Source organism: Heterocephalus glaber, unplaced genomic scaffold (assembly GCF_053883595.1).
Source record: "Heterocephalus glaber isolate CG9 unplaced genomic scaffold, H.glaber_assembly_v1.0 deba00001608, whole genome shotgun sequence".
In the NCBI taxonomy this organism is placed as follows: Eukaryota; Metazoa; Chordata; class Mammalia; order Rodentia; family Bathyergidae; genus Heterocephalus; species Heterocephalus glaber.
The window spans coordinates 3,969,977-3,990,665 of record NW_028258379.1 but is presented as its reverse complement, the minus strand read 5'-3'; the positions used below and the strand labels follow the sequence as shown (position 1 = coordinate 3,990,665).

The window sequence follows — 20,689 nt, the reverse complement described above, 5'->3', positions numbered from 1 at the left end:
GATTTGTCATAAATGGCTTTTATCTGTTTGACAGAAGGTCTTTTGGTACTTATTTTTGTCAGGTTTTCTTTTTTTAAATCCTGAATGGATGATGGATATTGTCAAAGGCCTTTTTCTTCATCTGTTGAAATGATCATGTGATTTTTGTCCTTGCTTCTATTTATGTGATGGATCACGCTTACTGATTTATGCATGTCGAACCAACCTCGTGTCTTGGGATGAAACCAACTCAGTCATGAAGTGTGATCATTTTAATGATTTACTGCATTTCATTTGTAAGTATCTCATTGAGGATTCTTGCATCTATGTTCATTAAGGAGATGGATGAGTAGTTTTCTTTTTTTTATTAAGTCTTTGTCTGGTTTTAGTATTAGGGCAATGCTAGCTTCCAGGAATAAGTTCAGCAGTACTCATTCCCTTTCAATTTTATTGAGCAGCTTGAGGAGTATTGGTGTTAGATCTTCCTTGAAGTTTTGGTAAAATTCTGTGGTCAATCCATGGAGCCCCGGGCATTTCTTTGTTGGTAGTGTTCTTATTACTGCCTCTGTGTTTTGTCTGATATCAGTCTATTCATGATTTTATATTTTCCTGATTCAGTTTTGGTAATTATGTGTATAGGGATTTCTCCATTAATTCTAAGTTCTACAATTTATCGGGGTGTAAGTTTTTGAAATACTATTGTTTCTTATAATCCTCTGCATTCTTGTGGTGTAGTTTGTGATTTCACCTTTTTCATTTCTAATTACATTGATATGGTTTTTATCTTTGTTTTGGTAACTATGGTTAAAGGATTATCAGTCTTATTTATTCTTTCAAAGAACTTTTGAAATTCTTTGTTTTTGTTTTTTTGTTTTTTAGTACTGGGAATCAAACTCGGGACCTTGCACTTGCGAGGCAGGCAGCAGAACCACTGAGCTAAATTCCCAGCCCAAGAACTAGCTCTTTGATTCATTAAAACTTTGTATTGTTTTTTTTAGTCTCAATTTCATTAATAACTGCTCTGATGTTTATAATTTTTTTCCATTTTTAAAATTTCATGTTAAGATTGCATTGTTTTTCTGACTCCTTGAGATGCATCATTAAGTTACTTATTTGTGACCACTCAATTCTTTAATGTGTTCTATAAAGTTCTTCTTAGAGCTGCTTTCATTGGGTTCTCCAGGTTTGGGCATGTTATATTTCTATTATTTGTTTCTAGGAACTTCTTAATTTCTTTCCTGATTTCTTCTGTGATTTATTATTATTCATTAAGTATTGTTTAATTTCCATATAGTTTCTGTGGTTTACTTTGCTGTTGATTTCCAGCTTCATCCCACAATTTTCCACTATTGTGCAGGGATTATTTCAATTTTTGTAGTTATTTAAGCATACTGTATGGCCTAAGATATCATGTATTTTGGAAACAGTTTTGGGTGTTTCTACAAAAAATGTTGTTGGGTAAATATCTGTTAAGCTGGTTTGTTCAGTGGTAGGGCTTAACTCTGATATTTCTTTGCTAACCTTTTTGTCTGATTGACTTGTCTAATTGTGAGAGTGAGTGCTGAAGTCCTCCACTGTGATTGTGTTGATGCCTATCTGTCCTTTATTTCAGGTAGTTCTTGTTTCATGAATTTGGGGCACCAACATTCAGTGCATTTATAATTGTTATCTTTTCCTGTTGAATTGTTTCCTTTACCACTATGTAGTGGACATCTTTGTCTCTTCTGATCAGTTTTGGCTTGAAGTCTGTTGTTTCTGAAAATGCGATAGCTGTTCCTGCTTTCTTTTGGACCCTGGTTGCCTGGAGTATCTTTTTTTTTGGTACCTGGGATCAAACTCAGGACCTTGAGGTTGCAAAGCAGGCGGCAAAACCACTGAGCTAAAATCCCGGCCCCTGGAGTATCATTTTTTATAATTTCACTTTTAGACTATGAGCTTCTTTTTGGCTGGATGTGTAGGTAATAAATGGTTGCATTTTATTTTTTGATCCAATTTGTCAGTATATGTCTTTTGATTGGGGAGTTAAGGTCCTTGACATTGAGAGATATTGTAAGGTGTGTACTGAATCTTGTCATTGCATTATTTTTCCAGAGCTTATTCCTTTGCTTTTTAAATTTTGTTTTACTACTTTCCTAGTTTTATGTGTACAAGTATTCCTTGTTTAACGATGTACTTATTTAACGACTGCTAGGACTTACAACCCAACCCCTTGGACTTACGACCCACATTTGGGTTTATGACACAGGAACATGAGTGTCCGTGCAGCCTTATAATGGCTTCTTCTATAGTGCAGTACTGTAATTTTTGCTGATTGTACTGTACAGTAGTAGAGCACTGTAGTTTTATGTTCTGTTATACACTACAGTACTGCATGTAAGAGTTATTCAAAGAAGTGCAAAGTGATCAAGTTGGAGTTTCCTTTGACCATTTCTTTTTTCTGATTATTGTAATGTACATACTATATACAGTTCCTCACTTAGCAACCAATTCAATTAAAAACCTAGTCACAGGAATGGAACTTGGTCATTAAATAAAGAATGCTTGTATTCTCTTTTGGGATTCTTGGTGCCGGTCGACTCCCAGTTTCTGCCTAGGATTCCCTTGAGTATTTTCTGCTGATTTAGTATTCATTCATTTCTTTAGGATTTGTTGGTCATGAAAAATTTTTACTCCTTCATCACTTTTGAAGGCTAATTTTTCAGGATATAGAATTCTTTGTTGTCAATTGTTTTGTTTTAGGGCCTGAAAAACTTCAGTCCAAGCTTTTTTGGCCTTTAAGGTTTGTGCTAAGCAATCAGCTGTAATTCTGATAGTGCCTTTATAAGTAACTTGCTGTTTTTCTCTAATAGCTTTTAGCATTCTCTGCTTTTGTAGAATTTCTAGAATTTTGATTATGGTGTGTCATAGGGAGGTTCTTTTCTGATCATGGCTGTTTGGGGTTTTATCTGCTGTTGTATTGAATATCTTCCCTAGTTTTGGAAAGTTTTCTGCTAGCTATGATTTTGGTGGTTAAACTTTGTAAACTTTTGAGTGACTTTCTAAATTTTCCTTTATTCTTATAATTCTGTGAGTGTGACTTATTGTGTGATGAGTAATCAGTGATAGAGGGAATGGGCCTGTTTTCTTGGTTAGAGATAACAGGTGCAATACTGGGCCTTATGCCCAGTAGAATAGGGGCTCCATTAATAGTTGCTTTTGTGATTATATACAGCTACTGACAAATAAGTAAATAATATATCAATAACAGGTGAGTAGAAGTAGCTGGTCCCTGCTAAGCTGGAGTCTTTACTTTCCCATTGCAGAGCTGTTGAAATGGTATGATGGGGCAGGGTAAAATCTTAATGGCAGAATTAATAGGAACAAGGAGAGCTCTTGACCCAAGCCTAAGAAATGTCTTAAAAATAAGTCAGAGAGAGAGAGAGAGATACCTGCAAAGCTTTGGGAGAGTTGCTCAAGGCATGTTTTTAAAACCATGAGATGCAGCCCTTTATTGGGGTGTGAAATTGATTTAATGGATTTTGACTCACACACTGCAAAATTGCAATAGAATAGAAAATAGTAGAGTATATCTAATTCAATAAGAATGTTGTCTAATAATTTTTCAGTTGTGTTTGTGTGTGTTCCCGCTTGCACACACCTTGTTGATATGTACACACATTTAGAATCATAAAATAAAATTTATTTCGTACTATGAACTTTACTTTTCAAAAAAAGTTTGAAAAACACTAGTTTGCTAAATAAGTTTCTGAGGGAAAGAAAGCTTTACCTTAGTAGTTGTTTCAAAATTAACCTTTCTATTTTTTTTAAGCCCATAGGATCCCCTTTCCTAGGGTACTGACAGTTCCATCAAACAATAAGTAATTTACCATATCGTGACTCTTTATTAATTTTATTTTTAATTGACAGGTAAAAATTGTATATATTTATAGTATACAATATGATATTTTGATATAATTATACATTGTAAAATGTCTAAAGCTATTTAGCCTATGCATTACTCCATATACTTATTATTGTTGTTTTTATGGTGAGAACACCAGAAATCTAATGATTTTCTAATCTCATAATGATATTGAAAAATATGATACTATTAATTGTAGTCACCATGATGTGAATAGATCTCTTAAACTTATTTCTGTTGTCTAACTGAAGTTTTGTGTCCTTTAACCAACGTCTCTTCAGTTCCTCCACCTTTCAGTCTCTGGTAACCATTGTTTCTCTGTTTCTATGAGTTCCAATTTTACATTCCATATATAAGTGAGATCTTACAGTATTTGACTCTCCCTGCCTGCTTATTTTATTTAACATAATGTCTTCCATGTTCATCTATTTTTTTCAAACAACAGGCTTTCCTTCTTTCTTAAGGATGCTTAACATTCCTATTTGTGTATGTAACATTTAAAAAAAATTCACTTGTCTGTTGATGGGACTTAAATTGCCTGTTATGAGTAATGCTGCAGTGAACATGAGAGTACAGATATCCTTCAACATATTGATTTTATTTCCTTTGGATATATACTCAGCGCTAGGCAATGAGGCTTCAGATTTGAGATAAAATCTACATAGATTTTGTCCTGATAGAGCTTACAGTTTAACAGGCAGATGTTTGTGCTGAGTAAGTCTGGACACAAATAGGTAAAATACTGCATTGCAGTTGGGACAGTGGCTGTCAGGGACACATGCACCATGTCCAAAAATTACATAATGGTGTGACCTAGCTGGGGGCTAAGGGAAGGATTCCTTGAAGTCAGGAGGATCAAGATCTAAGTAAATGTAGATGTCAGCCAAGTGGGAAGGGGAAGGAATAGTGTTTAGGCAGAGGGGTGGCAAGTAAAAAGCCCTTGTAGTGGGAGGAAACTGCAGCTTGGAAGAGGATAGGAAGAGTCAGCATGGCTGTGGTACTGTAGGGAAGGTTCAGAGTGGTGAGAGCTGCTGTTGGGTGGTCTTTGAAGTCATTTTAAGCCATGGAAAGAAAGGCTGTGGGCATCCCATGTGCCATGTTAAGCTATTGAAGGAGGTTAAGGCAGGGAAGGGTTAAGATCCAATTTGAGCTTTGAAAAGGCTTGTTTGACTTCAGTGTGGAAAATTCATTGAAAGAATCTCAGAGTAAACCAGTTAGTTATTCCAGTAGTCCAAAGCAGGGGTTCCTAACCCTGCACAGCAGAAGGTGAGCGGCACTGAGCCAGCCAGGCTTCGTCTGTGTTTACAGCCTCCCCCGCTTTGCTGGCATTACTGCTGGAGCCTCGCCTCCTGGCAGGTCAGCAGTGTCTTTGCGTCCTCCTAGGAGCACAAACCTGCTATGCAGTGTACGTGTGAGGGAGTTGGCTTGTTCACCTCTCATGAGAATCTAATGTAATATGTAATAGCAATAAAGTTCTCAATAAATATAATACATGTGAATCATCCCCAAACTATCTCCCCAAAATTGTTTTCAAAGAAACTGGTCCCTGGTAGCAAAAAGATTGGAGACCAGGAGTCTAAGGTAAAGATAACAGAAGATTGGAGTTGAAAGAGTTTAGTCTATAAGTGTGATTTGGTAGTGAATTAGATGTGTGGATAACGGGAAAGATGTGGAAGGAGGGCTTCCAGATTGCTGGCTTACATAATTGTATGGGTAGTGGTCCCATTCTCTAAGGTAGAAGACACTAGAAAAGCACCTGACTTGGAGGACTAACAGGTCACAAAGGTGTTATCACCAGGGACATTTTAGCTAGCTAAGAAGAGAGGTCAAGTTGGAAATCAACAGCTAGAGTCTATAGAAGAGATCTGCTTTGGACATGTGCACTCTCATGAATTCCCGAATCTGTGGATGTACAAGTAGATGAGAACATAAGAGTAAAGAAAGGAGAGGGCTTAGGGAAGATATGAAGGAATTCTAATATGTACTTACCAGATAAAGAATATAAAGCCTGGGAGGCAGTAATGGTAGAGGAGTGTTCAGAGAAAATAGGAGAATGTTTCCCTATGGCTGTTTTGGTGGAGTAGCATGGGCAGAAGCCAGATAGGAGTGAGTTGGATGAATAGGAGCTACAACATAGCCAATGTGAATAGACAACTTCTATGGAAAATTGGCTCCATAGCTTGGAGACAGGTATGCTGGCAGCCATAAGGGTTGTGCGCTGAGTGTTTCTCACTGAATATGTCAAAGAGAGGATAGAAATTGGATGGTTCTTAAATGCTTCCTAGGCAAAGGGATGGAGGGAAGGTTTTTCTTTAAGTGAATAGTGGGCATCAGAGTGAGTACATTTTGGGGACATGACAAAGATGAGAAAGAACAGTAATGAGAAAGAACTTTGTATTAGTAGGAAAGGTGAGGTTGGATTTCAGAGGGCTCTGTAAGTCTGGGAAAGGATTTGAGGTTTGATGGTGGAAGCATTTGGGATTTTTGATCTGTATGAGGAAGGATAGGATGGATGGAGGGTTTCAAGGGGACAAGTTAACATTCATTTGAACCTGAGACTGAAAATCAGGATGAGTGAAACAGGGAGACCATGTAGCTGTGTGGTTGGATACATGCTCTAGTCATAAATGAAGAGTTTATGGAATACAGAGGGTAAACTGGACTGGGCTAAGAAGGGAAAGCTAATGGAATACATAATGGAAAGAGGTCTTATAAATTTGTTTTTAAAATTTTTTATTTATTATTGTTTATTATTTTAATTTATTCGTACAAGTGTGCAGGACACAGTGTTTCCATTTCTCGTGTGCAGTTGGTGCCTGTGCACAACACAATTCCTTTTTCTCATCCCTTATTCTTCCCTCCCCCACCTTCTATCTCTTAATCCCCTTTCCTGCCAAGAACCATTCATCTCCCTACTTCCCATTATCCATCATTTATTTTGCTTTTTACTTTTACGCTAGGTTTTTCATAGTAGAAAAACAATGTGATTTTTTTTAACAATGTGATATTTAAACTTGTGTGTCTGATTTATTTCACTTAATGTTATGGTCTCAAGGCGCGTACATTTTCCTATAAATGAGTCAAGTCTGTCTTTCTTAATGGCAGAGTAGTACTGCATGGTGTGTAAATACCACATTTTCTTTATCCATTCATCTGATGATGGGCATATAGGACACTTCCAAGATTTAGCTATTATGAATTGTGCTGCTAAGAACATAAGTTTGCATATATCTCTGTAATATGTCTTTAACTCTTTCAGGAAGATACTTAGATGGGAAATAGTTGGGTCGAATAGAATTTCTAGTTTTAGTTTTTTGAGAAATCTGCATATTGATTTCCATAGTGGTTGTACTAGTTTACAGTCCCACCAACAGTGTAGAAGGTTTCCTTTTTCCCTACAGCCTCTCCAGCATCTGTTATTATTTGATTTCTTGAAGATGACCATTCTTTCTGGAGTAATGTGAAATCTGTGTTATTTTAATTTGTATTTCTCTTATAGCCAGCCACCTCAGTTTACTTGATATGGGAGGTTGCAGTGTGTTTGGCCCAGTACCCAGTTATCCCAGAATGAGCCACGGTATTGTTAATGACCCCTAGGCAATCTAGATACTGGCACCTCAAAAAAAACCCCAATTAATATCAACAGCTATGACACTTGCCCATAGTGATAAAATCAGCATCAATTAAAATACAAACTGAATATTGACAAATCCCAAGGACCAATGAACCATCACCCTTATCCATAGGAAAGATATCTATAATTATAGTATGAACAATAAGACAAACCAAATATTTACCTACTATTGACCTACAGTAAATATTTACTAAATGGAAGAGCTTTACCTCTACTAACAATAGAACAATATTCAACAGCAATAGCATAAAGTTAACCATTTATCTACTGATTCATACAGCTTAACTATATTACTAAAAATTAAGGGAATTGGGAACTAGAGAATGAATAAGAGCAAAATTTTAAAAATTAATCAATGAGATTTGAGAAGGAGGAGAGAAAAGTAAGAGAGGGGGTCCTATTAAGGAATAAAAAAAATTAAGAGCAATTGAGAACAGCCACTGGAAAGAATGAACATGAAGGGTTCCTTTTCTCCCACATTCCTGCCAGAATTTGTTATTGGTTGATTTCATGAGAGCAGCCATTCTTTCTGGAGAGTGGTGGAATCTCAATGTTGTTTTCATTTGCATCTCTTGAATGACCAATGTTGTTGAACATTTTTTCATATGTTTATTTGCTGCTTTTACTTCTTTGAGAAATGTCTGTTCATTTCAGGTGGCCATTTTTGGACTGGGTCTTTAAATTTGGGATGTCTGATTTTTTAAAGTTCTTTATATATTCTAGATAGTAGACCTTTATCTGAGGAACACCTGATAAAAATTTTTTCCCACATTGTGGGTTGTCTCTTCACACTGTTAGTTTCTCTTGCTTTGCAGAAGCTTTTTAATAAGATGACATCCCAGTTGTTGATTCTTTGTGCTAGTTCATGAGTGACTGAGGTTTTGTTTATGAAATCTTTTCCTCTACCAATGTCTTCAAGAGTTCTAACTAACCTCTCTTCCAGCTGGTTTAGTTTTTTTGTTTTAATATTTAGATCTTTAATCCATTTTGATTTTAGTTTAGTGCATGGTGAGAGATATAGGTCTAGTTTTAATCTTTGGCAAGTTGAAACCCAATTTTTCCAGCACCATTTATCAAAGAGGCTATCTTTCCTCCAGTGAGAGTGTTTGGCTTCTTTGTCAAAGATGAGATGAGGAGAAAGGAACGAAAGGAAAGGAATAAATATGAGAAAAGGAAAAAATGGAAACAAAGTCTTTGTAAATAGGGAGGGGTGTAGGGATTGAAGGGAGGGCAGGGGAAGGGGGAAAAAATAAGAACCAAGATATATCATGTAAAGGTACAAATTCCCAATAAAGAATGTTAGCATATTGTATGCCTAAAATGTACCAATAAAATTAATGAATTTAAAAAACAGAAAAAAAAGAATGAACATGAAAATGAAGAAAAAAGATAAACATCAAAAACAGGAGATAAAAGAAAGAAGGAAGAAAAAGAAGTTAGAAGGAAAAAAGATAAAATGGAAAAAAGAAACTAAAAGAAAAGAAAAAATGAAAGCCTCTAACCCTGAAAAAAACCTGATGAAGGGAAGATAAAAGTAACACACAAAAGAAAATAAAAAAAATCAAGTCAAAGAAAAAATTTCTGTGTTATTGAATGAGTGGTTTCTTTTCACAATCTGCAGTCTTCTGATCTAGCTAGACATGATTTTCTCTGCTTTAGGGCCTATGAGTCTTTGAGATTTTCTCCTTGGACTGACGGCCTCTCTGTCCATTCACCCCAGACTGTGGTTACCTCAAGGCAAGAAATGTCCTTGCTCCCATTGGTAGATGGACACTACAATCAGCCCTCTGTTCTGTGCTGGATGTGCGTCACAAACTGGGGGTTTAAGTGTGCTGTTTGGGCTTAGTGTCAACAATCATGGACTCTGTTTTCTCCCACTTTTCTCTGGGTTTTGTCTTTGTCCAGGATTGGGTAGGTTGTTTAGTCTTTGCCTCTGCTGCCTGGTGCTGTGCTCCTCTGAGGGCGACCCTGCTCTTCTGGTGCAGGTCTGCTCTTATTGGTTTCTTTAAAATAGAGTTTTTAGTTTGTATGGGAATTTAATAGTATTTATTGTGTATCTCATTGATCATCATGCTAATTTGATATGTCAGTTTTAAGAATAGGTTATGTTAATTGTACTTTGATTACTTGAAAGAATTGTTAAATAAAACTAAACAACTTCCTTTTCCTTCTTTCTTCCTTAGAATCAAGTTTCTTACTGGGAAATGCCCAAATTGTGGATTGGCCTGTAGTTTATAGTAATGACGGTTTTTGTAAACTCTCTGGGTATCATCGAGCTGACGTCATGCAGAAAAGCAGCACTTGCAGGTAGGTAATAGAACAACCTAGGAATCTTTTCAAAAGTTGAGCAAAATTCAGAAAGCAACGAAAATGGTTATGTTTACTTAGACCAACAGAGAAACTAATGGGTAAGAATTGTATTAGAAAATTAAGAGAACTACATTGTTAATGGAAATATATAGTTTAAGAGCCATTGTTCCTTTTTCAAAGAAAAGAATTTTTGTGTATCTGAATTAATTAATTCCTTCAGCAAATTTTTTTTGATCAGCTGCCATAAGGCAGGAGCTATCATAGGTGCTGAGTGATCAGAGAAGCATCCTGTATCAGGGAACCACCACTGATATCAGCACTTGTGGAGCAATAGAAATTATCCTTAACAAGGCAGGGAAAACCTCCCCAGCCAGGTAGAACATGGTTCATGAGCATTTACAGAACATGAAAAAGAATTCTTACATCCTACGTCAGTCAGGATGTTGGCTCATTTTACCATTTAATGTTGGCTCATTTTATCCTTGTTCTTTTGTTTGTCCTATATAAAATAGAATGTAAAGCCCAGTGTTGTGGAACATACCTATAATCCCAGCACTCAGGGAGGCTGAGACAGGAGGACTGCAAATACTAGCTCAGCCTGGCTAACTTAATGAGACACTGTCTCAAAATAAAAAGTAAAGTGTTGAGGATGTAGCTCAGTGCAGAGGCCCTGGGTTCAATCTTCAGTACTGACAGAAACAAAACAAACACAAACAAAAACACAAAGCAGAGCCTGACATTATCTGACATTTATTTGCATTACTTATGATGCTTTTAAAAAAATAGGTCATTTTTGCAAGTTTTAAAAGAATATTGATAAAAGGGGGTCAGAAAAAAGAAAAAAGAAGAGGAAACTATATATAAGGTTCCAATTTAGAATCTAAAATTCAGTAAGACCATATGGAATGCTTTTTCTTGGTTTAATTTTTCTTTAAAGTTCTCACTTAACTAAGCACTGAAACCAAATTTTGTTAGAATTGAAAAAGATCTGAATTTTTTTCTAGTTCAAACCCTGTTTTTCAGATGAGAAAACTCAGGTAGAGCTTTCTAAAGGGGCATTCACAGGGAAACACAGGATTTATTTATCTTTTCTTTACCCAGTTATTCTGAGAAGTCATTCATTCCTTCTGCATCTTCATGGAAGCCAGGGATTTTATAGAACATCAGTGTGTCTAAACCTGACTGTACACAGGAATCACTTAAACAGCATTTGCACAATAGAGATTCCCTTATCTCTTAAATCTGTTGAATCAGAGTCACTCAAAGTAGATGGATTGAGCCAGTAGTTAGTATTTTTAACCAGCAGCTCAGATGATCCTGATGCTTATCCCAGTTTGAGAGATAATCTGTTCAGACATCCTATCCATCACTTATCCCCCTCACCCAGTGTCCTCATTTCCCCTCATTTCTCTAGTTGTCCCTCATTCAATCTTTACTCTCAGATATGGAGTTCATAACTGTGACCTTTGGTGGAGAAACCCCTTTGTTAGTGTTGACGTCATTGTGCCTTTTTAACCATGGGGTGATCATTTGCTTTTGTGCTGGTGTGGTCAGTAAGGCATGTGTTCTGTGTTCTGAGTCATGCGTCACTATTCCCCTGTGTCCCCAGCAGGTTGTAGTTTAGGAAACAGCTAAGCATTATGGTCTACATTATCCCATGGAATGGGTATGATAAAGAAATCCAATGACGGTAAATGCTCACACAACCATTCTTCTTCATGCCAAGTATTTCTCTCAGATGTCCTCTTCTACCTGAAGGTATTTATGATTCCCTCAACAAGCTGTGTCTCTCCTGTCTGTGATTTCTCATGATTCTTTGTGTGTATTTCTGTTGGGCATCATTATTTGGCCTTAAATTAGCTTGCCTTATCCCTTGGTGTCTTGGTTACTTTTTCATTGCTGGGACAAAATACCCAAAACCCACAGTTTAAAACAGGAAAGGTTTATTTCAGTGCAGTTTGTAGAGCTTTTAGTCCATAGCCAGCTGGTTCCAAGGCAGGGTGGCATAGTAGAGGGCCATTGCCGAGGAGAAACAGTTCATGGTGTGGTGGGCAGGAAGTAGCAGCAAATCTCTCTTCCTTTTATCCCTTTCAGGCCACAAGCCTTTTGGATGGTGCCACCCACACCCAACATGGGTCTTCCCATTATCCACACCAAGAAATGTGATAAACCCAGTAGCGGACTAAGCCAGTACCACACACTTTTAATCCCAGTATCACATATCCTAATCCAGCCACCTTTGAAAAGCCGCACCTATGAGTGCATGAGACTGTCAGGGGGCATCTCGATACAAGCTGTAACACTTGGGTTTTTTATTCTATTTGCTTTTGTTGTCATTTCTGAGAAGTATTTCTATTCATCTCTGATATATTGAAAGCTCTGCTTCCATTCCTTCTTGTGTGCCATGTATTTTCCCTATCCTCAGCCTGTTTTATTTGGGAAATGCAGTTTTTCTTACAAAAGGATTCATTGAAAAGAATTCTGGGCTATTATATTAATATTCACTTCTCTAAAAGAGTTACATTTCCCCTCACACTAACAGTATCAGATTAAGTACTTGGAAATTAAGGACTCCATCTTTTGCATGCAGTAAAGAACAAAGAGAAGTATTTTATGTTAGTATTTGTTGCATTAGGTTGGCTTGTTTTGCAATAAATCCTAACTTATGTCTCTCATACTTCCGTAAAGCATGTTTCTATTTATCATATTTCATCCCAAGTGTTACAACATTTGAGGCAGGTGAGGGTGATTTTTGGATTAAGTTGAGCATTTTCATTATGCAAAAAGTATGCAAATCTTCCGTGAAGTCTTCTTCACCTATTAGAGACAGTATTTTCAAAATAAGCACATTCTGAACATAAACAATTTTTACTTACTTGCACAAAATGCCAAGTGTGTTTTGCTAATCTAAAAATTGCAGCTGGTTTAAGATGCACATAGAAGGAGGAAGTCTAGAGTCTGATAAATGAATAAATGATACCTAATTTTCTTGGAAGTTTGATTTATTTTCATTTGTTCCAAATTTAAACCTCCCCATCCCTCTTTAACAATTAAACTACACTCATTTTATGTTTACTGCAGAATTATTTAGAAAGGGTGGTGACCTAGAAATATCAAAATATCTAGTACAAGATTTGTTGAAAGATTTTATGGTAAAGCTCTAACTTTCTAGATCACGTGTCAGAAGGGTAACACTAAAAAAAGCTAATTACATACTGTCAAGTTAAAAAATACCCAAAACAAAAAATCCCAGAAAAACTACCCCCAAACAACTTATAAATCTGCATCATGATTCTAATTTTTTAAACATATGCTTTCTTTTCTTTCAGATAAGTAATTATAATTACGTATCATATTTTAAAAAAATTTAAATGTGAACTATTTTATGGGGAGATAAAAGACATTTGTCATTTTTACAATATTATAAATCTAAGATTTATTTCTTCTGTTTTTTATCTTTTTCCTTTTTTGTTCTTTCCACCTCCTGCTCCAATGGACAGAATCAAATTAAGCATGCATCTCAGTTTGTTACACTATTATTATTGTGCCATCTTTATTTTTTTAAAATAAATTTCTTTTTTGCTTTATCCCATCCACCTTCCTCTTCACATTCTCTTTTGAATGTTATGTCTTTTTAATCCACTTTTATTCATTTAAATATATATATTTCTGAAGTAATGCTACTGTCCTTGTGTTCATTTTTAAGATTATCTACATAATTGGTACCACGAAGTAATAATTATGTTTTTAACTCTTTTCATTCAACATTGTACTTTTGAGATTTGTTTATGTTTTTGCAGCATAACTGATTTCATTAGGTCTGGGTGTTGTCCAGTGCTCAAGGGTCTTCACAGCCTTCCTGTGTTTATTCGTTTTGCTAGTCATAGAATCCTACTTCTGAAACTTTGCTACCTCAGAAGACTTGGAGAAGAACATTCTCAAACACATCTTCTGTGGCCTTGTATGAATTTTGTCTCTGTGCCCAGAAATGGGATTGATGGATGGTAGAACCGATGCAGAATTCTTAAATTAAGTACTGTCAGGTTGCTGTCCAGAGTGGCTTTTGATTTCTACTTTTACCAGACAACAATAAGGGTTCTGGCTTTCCAACTTCCTTGCTATGTTGTAATATTATGTAAGTGTCTAAAGAGTTTATGTATCTTAGGTGCTGTCTCACTTTTGTTTTAGCCAAAATTTAAAAAAAAATTGTGTCACATCTGGATTCCTGGGAATTTCAGATATAGTCCAGTTGTCATCTAATAATTGCATTGCCAATCTTTGGCCTCTTCTGCTGTTTATTGGAGGACACAAAAATATTGCATGTTTTGAGGAGATTATAGGTTTTGAGGGAATGACATTTAAAAGCATATGAACTTATTTCATGATTCTTAAGAAGCTCTGACATTTGAGACATATTTTCAAAGGTTATGTAGGAACTACTCCAGCCTTTTCGCTTTCATTAAATTGCCACTTTAAGAAAACCTGTTTGGCCTTTGTGTTTGGAGTAGAGGGATGAGAAGAGGAGTCAGGTGGTGTGGGGAGAGAGCATTGAGGAGTCAATAGATGCTTTTAAATACAGTTTTTTGGAAGGCTATTACAAGTCCCTTACCTAAGTTATCAAATTAGGTGAGGGAGCAAAGGCATTAAGAAACATGTTATTGGGTGGCTTTCACAAGCAGTTTTATTAATACAGGGTTATCTTAGCAGACAGCAGGAACACAGCACCCATGGTGCATGTAAGTCGGTGTGGTTCCATTTCTCTGAGAGTTCTGTTTCTCATAGGCACAGAGAAGGGCAGAGGTGCCTCTGTTATGTCAGACTCCTATGGTTAGAGACATACAGTGCTATCCCTGGTTTCCCTTAATTACATGTCATGCATCTACCATTGAGACTCTATCTAAGTCCTTTAAAAACTGTATAAATTAATGGGTTCTGAAACCTTTGGTTATGATCCATTGTATAAAGTAATACCTTTGAATTATTTTGAAAATATTCTCTTTCACTGTCAGGCTTTTTTTTTTTGATCCTTTGACTACAGACCTCTATCTGCCTCACCTTAACCTTTATAAAGGTTCTACTATTGAAGCCAGTTCTGAGCTGGAGATCACATTTGTCCACCGCATTAAGTCAGTATGTGCTGGTTTTCAGGTGAAGTCTTTGATGGTCTGAACTATAGCCTGATCATAATGTTATCCTTTATGATCAGTGGCTGGGTGTCTAGGCACGTGATTGCATAGTAGTGGGGTAACATAGGTTGGTGGAGTTCATAATTTGATTTTTTATTTTTCAGAGTTATAAGCTTCTTTTCCCCTTTGGAAGTCTGTTAATCATTGTAGCCATCCTTACTGTTAGGTATGATGAGGCATGGTTGTGAGATTTTTGATGTCAAAATAAGGAATCCAAGCATAAATCCTGCTGTAAGCCAAAGCCACTTTTTCTCCAACATTTTCTTGGACAGAGATACACAAAAGAGAATGAGGTGCTTAGGCTAGCGATATGTGACCTGGAGCAGTCCTGAACTGAACTCAACCTTACTCCCAATCAAATCTTAAACCACCAGGCACTTCTGAGGTAAGAAAGTGGCCAGATAATATAGGAGCAGAGTGAAGCGGGAGCATGGACTCACAAAGAAGATTTGCAGAACCACGTAGATCCCCTTTAGGACACAGTCACACTACCTGTAAGCAAACGTGGCCCAGTATCCTAGAATGTCAAAAACCATGACAGTAGTGCTGAGAGTGAAGGTCCTTCTTCTAACCCCACCCATATGAAGCATTCCAGGAATTTCAACAATTGTATAACACATTATAATTTTAAACTTCATATACTTTATCCTTTTACTTTTCACATTTGAGTTATATTAGTATTACCATTATTTTACACATAAGGAAACTGAGGCTCAAAGGTTACATGACTTATTCCATGAAGTATAGTTTGCCAGTAGTCCTCCAACTGTAAGAGTCCGCTGTTATATTATGGTTGCTCAGTATAGCAGAGATAGATCACTTTTGTGAAACCAATTTTATTTTCCTTCCAATGAAATAACAGTGTAGCTGTGGAAGTCATTTATAATTGATTTGGTACTAATAATACAAAACCACAGAGCTTGGTATTTTGTGTAGGAGAAGCAACTGGATAAAATATATATGTTTTAATACACCCAATATAAGTTCCTTGATTGTACTTAACAAAAGATGAAAATTGTAAAATTATTAGATATATAAAGCCTGATGATAACTATTTCTAAATTCATGTCCCCTCAAATTCTATTAACCATTCAAAGATTGTAGTGAGCTGCAGTCATTCTGAGTCAGGCTCTAAAAAATTGTGATGAGCCATTCAGCAACCACATATCACAAAGCCAAGCAAATGAAAAAATGTGCTATACCCACTGAATGTGGGACTCATTGATTTAGTTAGTACTGTGTGGACAGTTTTCAATGGAAATACTTTCAGAGTTGAATTAACCTCCAGAACACTCACTTTGAAAGGATGGATAGTACGTTTCACAATTCTTTAGAGTCTCTTTTGAAATATGTTTTGTTATTTAGCTGTTGTGTTCCACTACATCAAAGATATGTTTTGTCATTGGAAACATGTGCTATCTAACTTAAAATGAGAAGTCTGAGTAGAATAATATAGGAAATAAAAGAGTTTTAAAACATGTTCATGTTTTAATAATCTGTGATTTTTTTCCTTAAGAATCTTAATTTTTTTAGCTATTTTAGTCTTGGAAGAGCTTAACTAAGGAATATATACCATAGAGTTTCATTGTTTACTTGAAAAATTGCTTGCTTATTTCAGTCTTCTCTTCAAAAGTTTTATTGTATCAGATCTGTGTTATATTTCCTCTTAAGTGATAGTTAACTCAGTTACTCTGAACTTATTTTTTTATCTTACTAGATTTAATTTTTTAACAATTATTATCCAAGTTACTTGTTACATATGCTTTCTTTTGTATGAGGTATGATCAAAATATGTGATGAATGTTCAGATTTTTAGACAAATTTTGTCAGAGTAAAAGATGCATCACCATGAATTCCCCTTAAAATACTCCCCTCACTTTGAACACATTTATCCTGTTGTTTTGCACTTTCTGAGGCAGTTCTAGAAATTCTTTTTCGTGAATGTCTTTGAGCTATTGTGGCTGTCTTGATGTGTTGCATTGGTTCAAAATGTTCAATTTTCATGGTCATTTTGACTTTGGAGCCAGAAGTCACACAATGTGCCCCATCCAGTGAATAAGGTGGATGAGGACACATCGTGATGTTTTTACAAGCCTACCTTTCCATTGGAAGAACTCTGTAGGAGCATTCTTTGTGTTTTCGATCACATCTTGTAATGACATTTATGAAAGAGGAGTTCTAGAACTGCTTCAGAAAATAGCAAGACAGATGGGATAAGTGTTTTCAAAACAAGGGACAGTATTTTAAGGGGATCTTCTATTGAATAAATTTTTAAAAATTTAAATATTTGCTGTATATTTTGATCATACTTTGTATTTCTGTTGGTTAATTTTGAATATTGTGTTTTAGTTTATTGAATCAGAAACTTGTCACTTAGTAGTAACAGTAAAAGTCTGCCTCCCTTCTTTGCTTCTTTTCTTGACCACAGTTCACTTAGCTGGCCTTGTCTTAAACTTTTAAATGTTTATTCTTACTAAAAAGTATTTAGATTTAAAATAAAAGTAAAAATCTGCCTAAAATTTGCTTGTCTAGAAGATTATTATTTGATGGGGAGTAGTTTTCTGAAGAAATGTAGTTTAACTGTAATGATTTGAAGAGATTTCTGTAAAACTCTTATGACCTGAAATTCATGTGTTGACAGAAGCAGCGTATTGTAATGCTCGCTCACAGCTAGATTTTTAAGTTTCATGTATTAATCAGGAGGTAAGCTTATGGAGTTTGAGTTTGCCATTTTTGTTCTGAGATTCTTTTATTTATTTTACTATTATAAAGACAAAATTTTTCTTCTAAAATATTAATATGGAGTGGAAAATGGAGGATCCAAATTCCTCAATTGTCAGGCAGTCTTTAGCTTGGTTATCTACTTCTTTTTTATTTTTTAATGCCTGGAATTTTAGTTGCTCAGGTTAGTGTTGTAGAAGATGGGTTTACTTACCCTGTAATTGCCTGTAATATGGTATTGCTATTGGATCCTGCTAGTTTCTATTGGATCTTGCTAAGAAACTATGTGTGTCATGCTGAATATTTTATAAACCGGTAAATTGAGGGCAGATTTTCCATGAGGATAACTAATTTTCAATTTCAGGTGCTCTCTTCGAGTGGATATCTTTAAAGGCTTGGTGCCTAATTTTCTGTAATGATTTTCTATTCTTTTTGTTAAAGAGGGCTCCAAAGATTGTCCAGGTTTTAGGGGCCATTACACTTACATATGTCTCTGGCCAGTAGGCAAATTCTTTGAAAATTGGAAGAAAAAGTATAATGAAGATATACATTTAGCCCTCCAAAAACTCGAAGTATTTAGCAGTGCCACATAGTCTTTCCTGGTGGAAGAAATGATCAAGCTGTTTGGGTAGGAGAATAGGGCAATGTCTCTAAAACTGATGCCCCACTGACTTCTGAGAGCATTAGGAATGGAGTTTTAGAGATGTCTAACCCTCGAGTGAGTTCTATTTTGTTGATTGTGATACTTTTCTTGAGGCTCTCTTACAAAAACATACTACAAAGCTTAGCATTTTTTCTTCTTCCTTTCTAGTTTTCATTTTATTTTGTTACTGGGGATTGACCTTGTGTCTTCACACAGCAAGTCAACCTCCAATCTTTTATATTTTTTATTCTGAAGTAGTATCTCCCTAAATTGCTTAAGTTGCCCAGGTTGGGGATAAATTTCCAGTCCTTCTGTCTCAGCTTTCCAGAGTGCTGGGACTGCAGGCACATAACACCTGTGCCTGGTTGAAAAATTTTCTAATTAACACATAGAATTTTACATATTTCTGGGCTACTGTGTGTTCTCTTAGTATTATGTATATACATGTATATGCAATGTCTGCTGATCAAATTGGAGCAATTAGCATTTCCATCTCCTTATTTCTTTACGTTTGGAGCTTCCAAGCCCCTCTTCTGATTCTCCATAAAAGGAATAAGTTATTTTGAATTGTAGTTGCCCTACTGTAGAATGGTAGAACACATTTCTCCCAATTGTTTTCCCTTCTCCTTCTTTTCCTAGCTTCTAGCAATTACTATGCTGCTTTCTTCTACTTTGAAATTAACTTTTTTAGCTTCCATATAAGAGAGAGAACATGTGGTATTTTCCTTTCTGCATCTGGCTTATGTCACTTACATAATGTCTTTCAGTCCCATCCATTTGCTGGAAATGGACAGGATTTTTAAAAAAATGACTAAATAATATTACATTATGTACAAATACCACATTTTCTTTATCCAGTCATCCATCAGTGGACATCTAAATTGATTCCATATCATGGCTGATTGTGAATAGTGCTTCAATAAATGTGGAAATGCAGGTATTCTTTAGTGTGCTGATTTCAGGGCCTTTGGATGTATGTTCAAAAGCAGGATAGCTCAATCATATGGTAGATCTACTTTTATTTTTTTATGAATATACATATTGTTTTCTATAGTGGCTGTACTACTTTATATTCTCCCTACTGGTATAAAAGATTTTTCCTCTTTGCATTCCTATCAGCATTTGTTATTTTTTTCTTTTTAAATACTAGCCATTCTGATTAGAATGAGATGATATTTCATTGTGGTTTTGATTTGCATTTATCTGATGACTAGTGATGTTGAACTTTTTTTCATATAGTGGTGGGTCATCTGTATTTCTTCTCTTGAGAAATATCTATTCAGATCATTTTCCCATTTTTAATTGGACTGCTTTTTTGATATTGAGTTCCTTATATATTCTGGATATTAATCCTTTGTCAGATAAGTAATTTGCCAAGTATTTTCACCCATTTCGTATTTTCTTTCTTCACTTTATTTATTGATTGTTTCCATTTTACAGTATGTCTTGAGGTCAGATATTGAAGCAGTTCTAGCTTTGTGTGCATGTGTGTTTTTCTCCTGTTCAAGAATGCTTTGGCTATTTGGGGTCTTTTGTGCTTCCATGTAAATTTTAGGATTTTTTTTCTACTGTGAAGAATACCATTAATATTTTGATGGGCTTTTATTAAATTTGACTCATGTGGACATTTTAACAGTATTATTTTTTCCAATCTACCAACATGTAAGATATTTTTGTATTTTGGCATCTTCTTTAATTTCTTTCATAACTATTTTGTAATTTTCATTATAGAAGTTATTTATCTCTGGGTTAAATTTGTTCCCAAGTATTTTGAGTTTTAAAAATTTTGTACTATTATAAATGGAGTTGCTTTCATTATTTCTTTCTCAGCAAGTTTGCCATTCATGTATAAAAATGCTACTGATTTTTGTGTGTTGATTTTGTATCCTGAAACTTGTCTGATTTCATTTATTCATTTTTGTAGTCTTTTGGTGGAGTCTTTTTCTGTATATGTAGGATTGTATCATCTGCAAACAAGGATAATTTTATTTGGAGACTCAAACTTCCTGTTAGTTTGCCTTTTTTTTTTTTTTTCCTTCTGTGGTCAAGTTGCTTTGGTTAAGACTTCCGTCCTGTGTGGAATAAAAGCAGACATCCTTGTCTCATTCCAGATCTTACAGGAAACACTTCAAGCTTTTCTCTGTTCAGTATATTACTATGGGTTTGTCATCCATAGCCTTTGTTAGATTGACATATATTTCCTCTGCACCTAATTTGTTCAGATTCTTTTTTCTTAACTGCTTTTATTGGTACATTTTAGGACAATACATTTACATTTATCACTAGGTGCTTGTACGTGTACATGATGTATCTTG

General features: G+C 35.5%; 1 protein-coding gene across 1 annotated transcript in view; it reads left to right on the top strand.

Moving 5' to 3' along the window:
- Kcnh5 (potassium voltage-gated channel subfamily H member 5) overlaps positions 1–20,689 on the top strand; it is a 393,245-nt gene that overhangs the window by 18,243 nt on the left and 354,313 nt on the right. Inside the window, exon 2 of the mRNA XM_004837427.3 lies at positions 9,698–9,821. Coding sequence (XP_004837484.1) covers positions 9,698–9,821 — 124 coding nt within the window. The remainder of the gene's footprint in view (positions 1–9,697; positions 9,822–20,689) is intronic.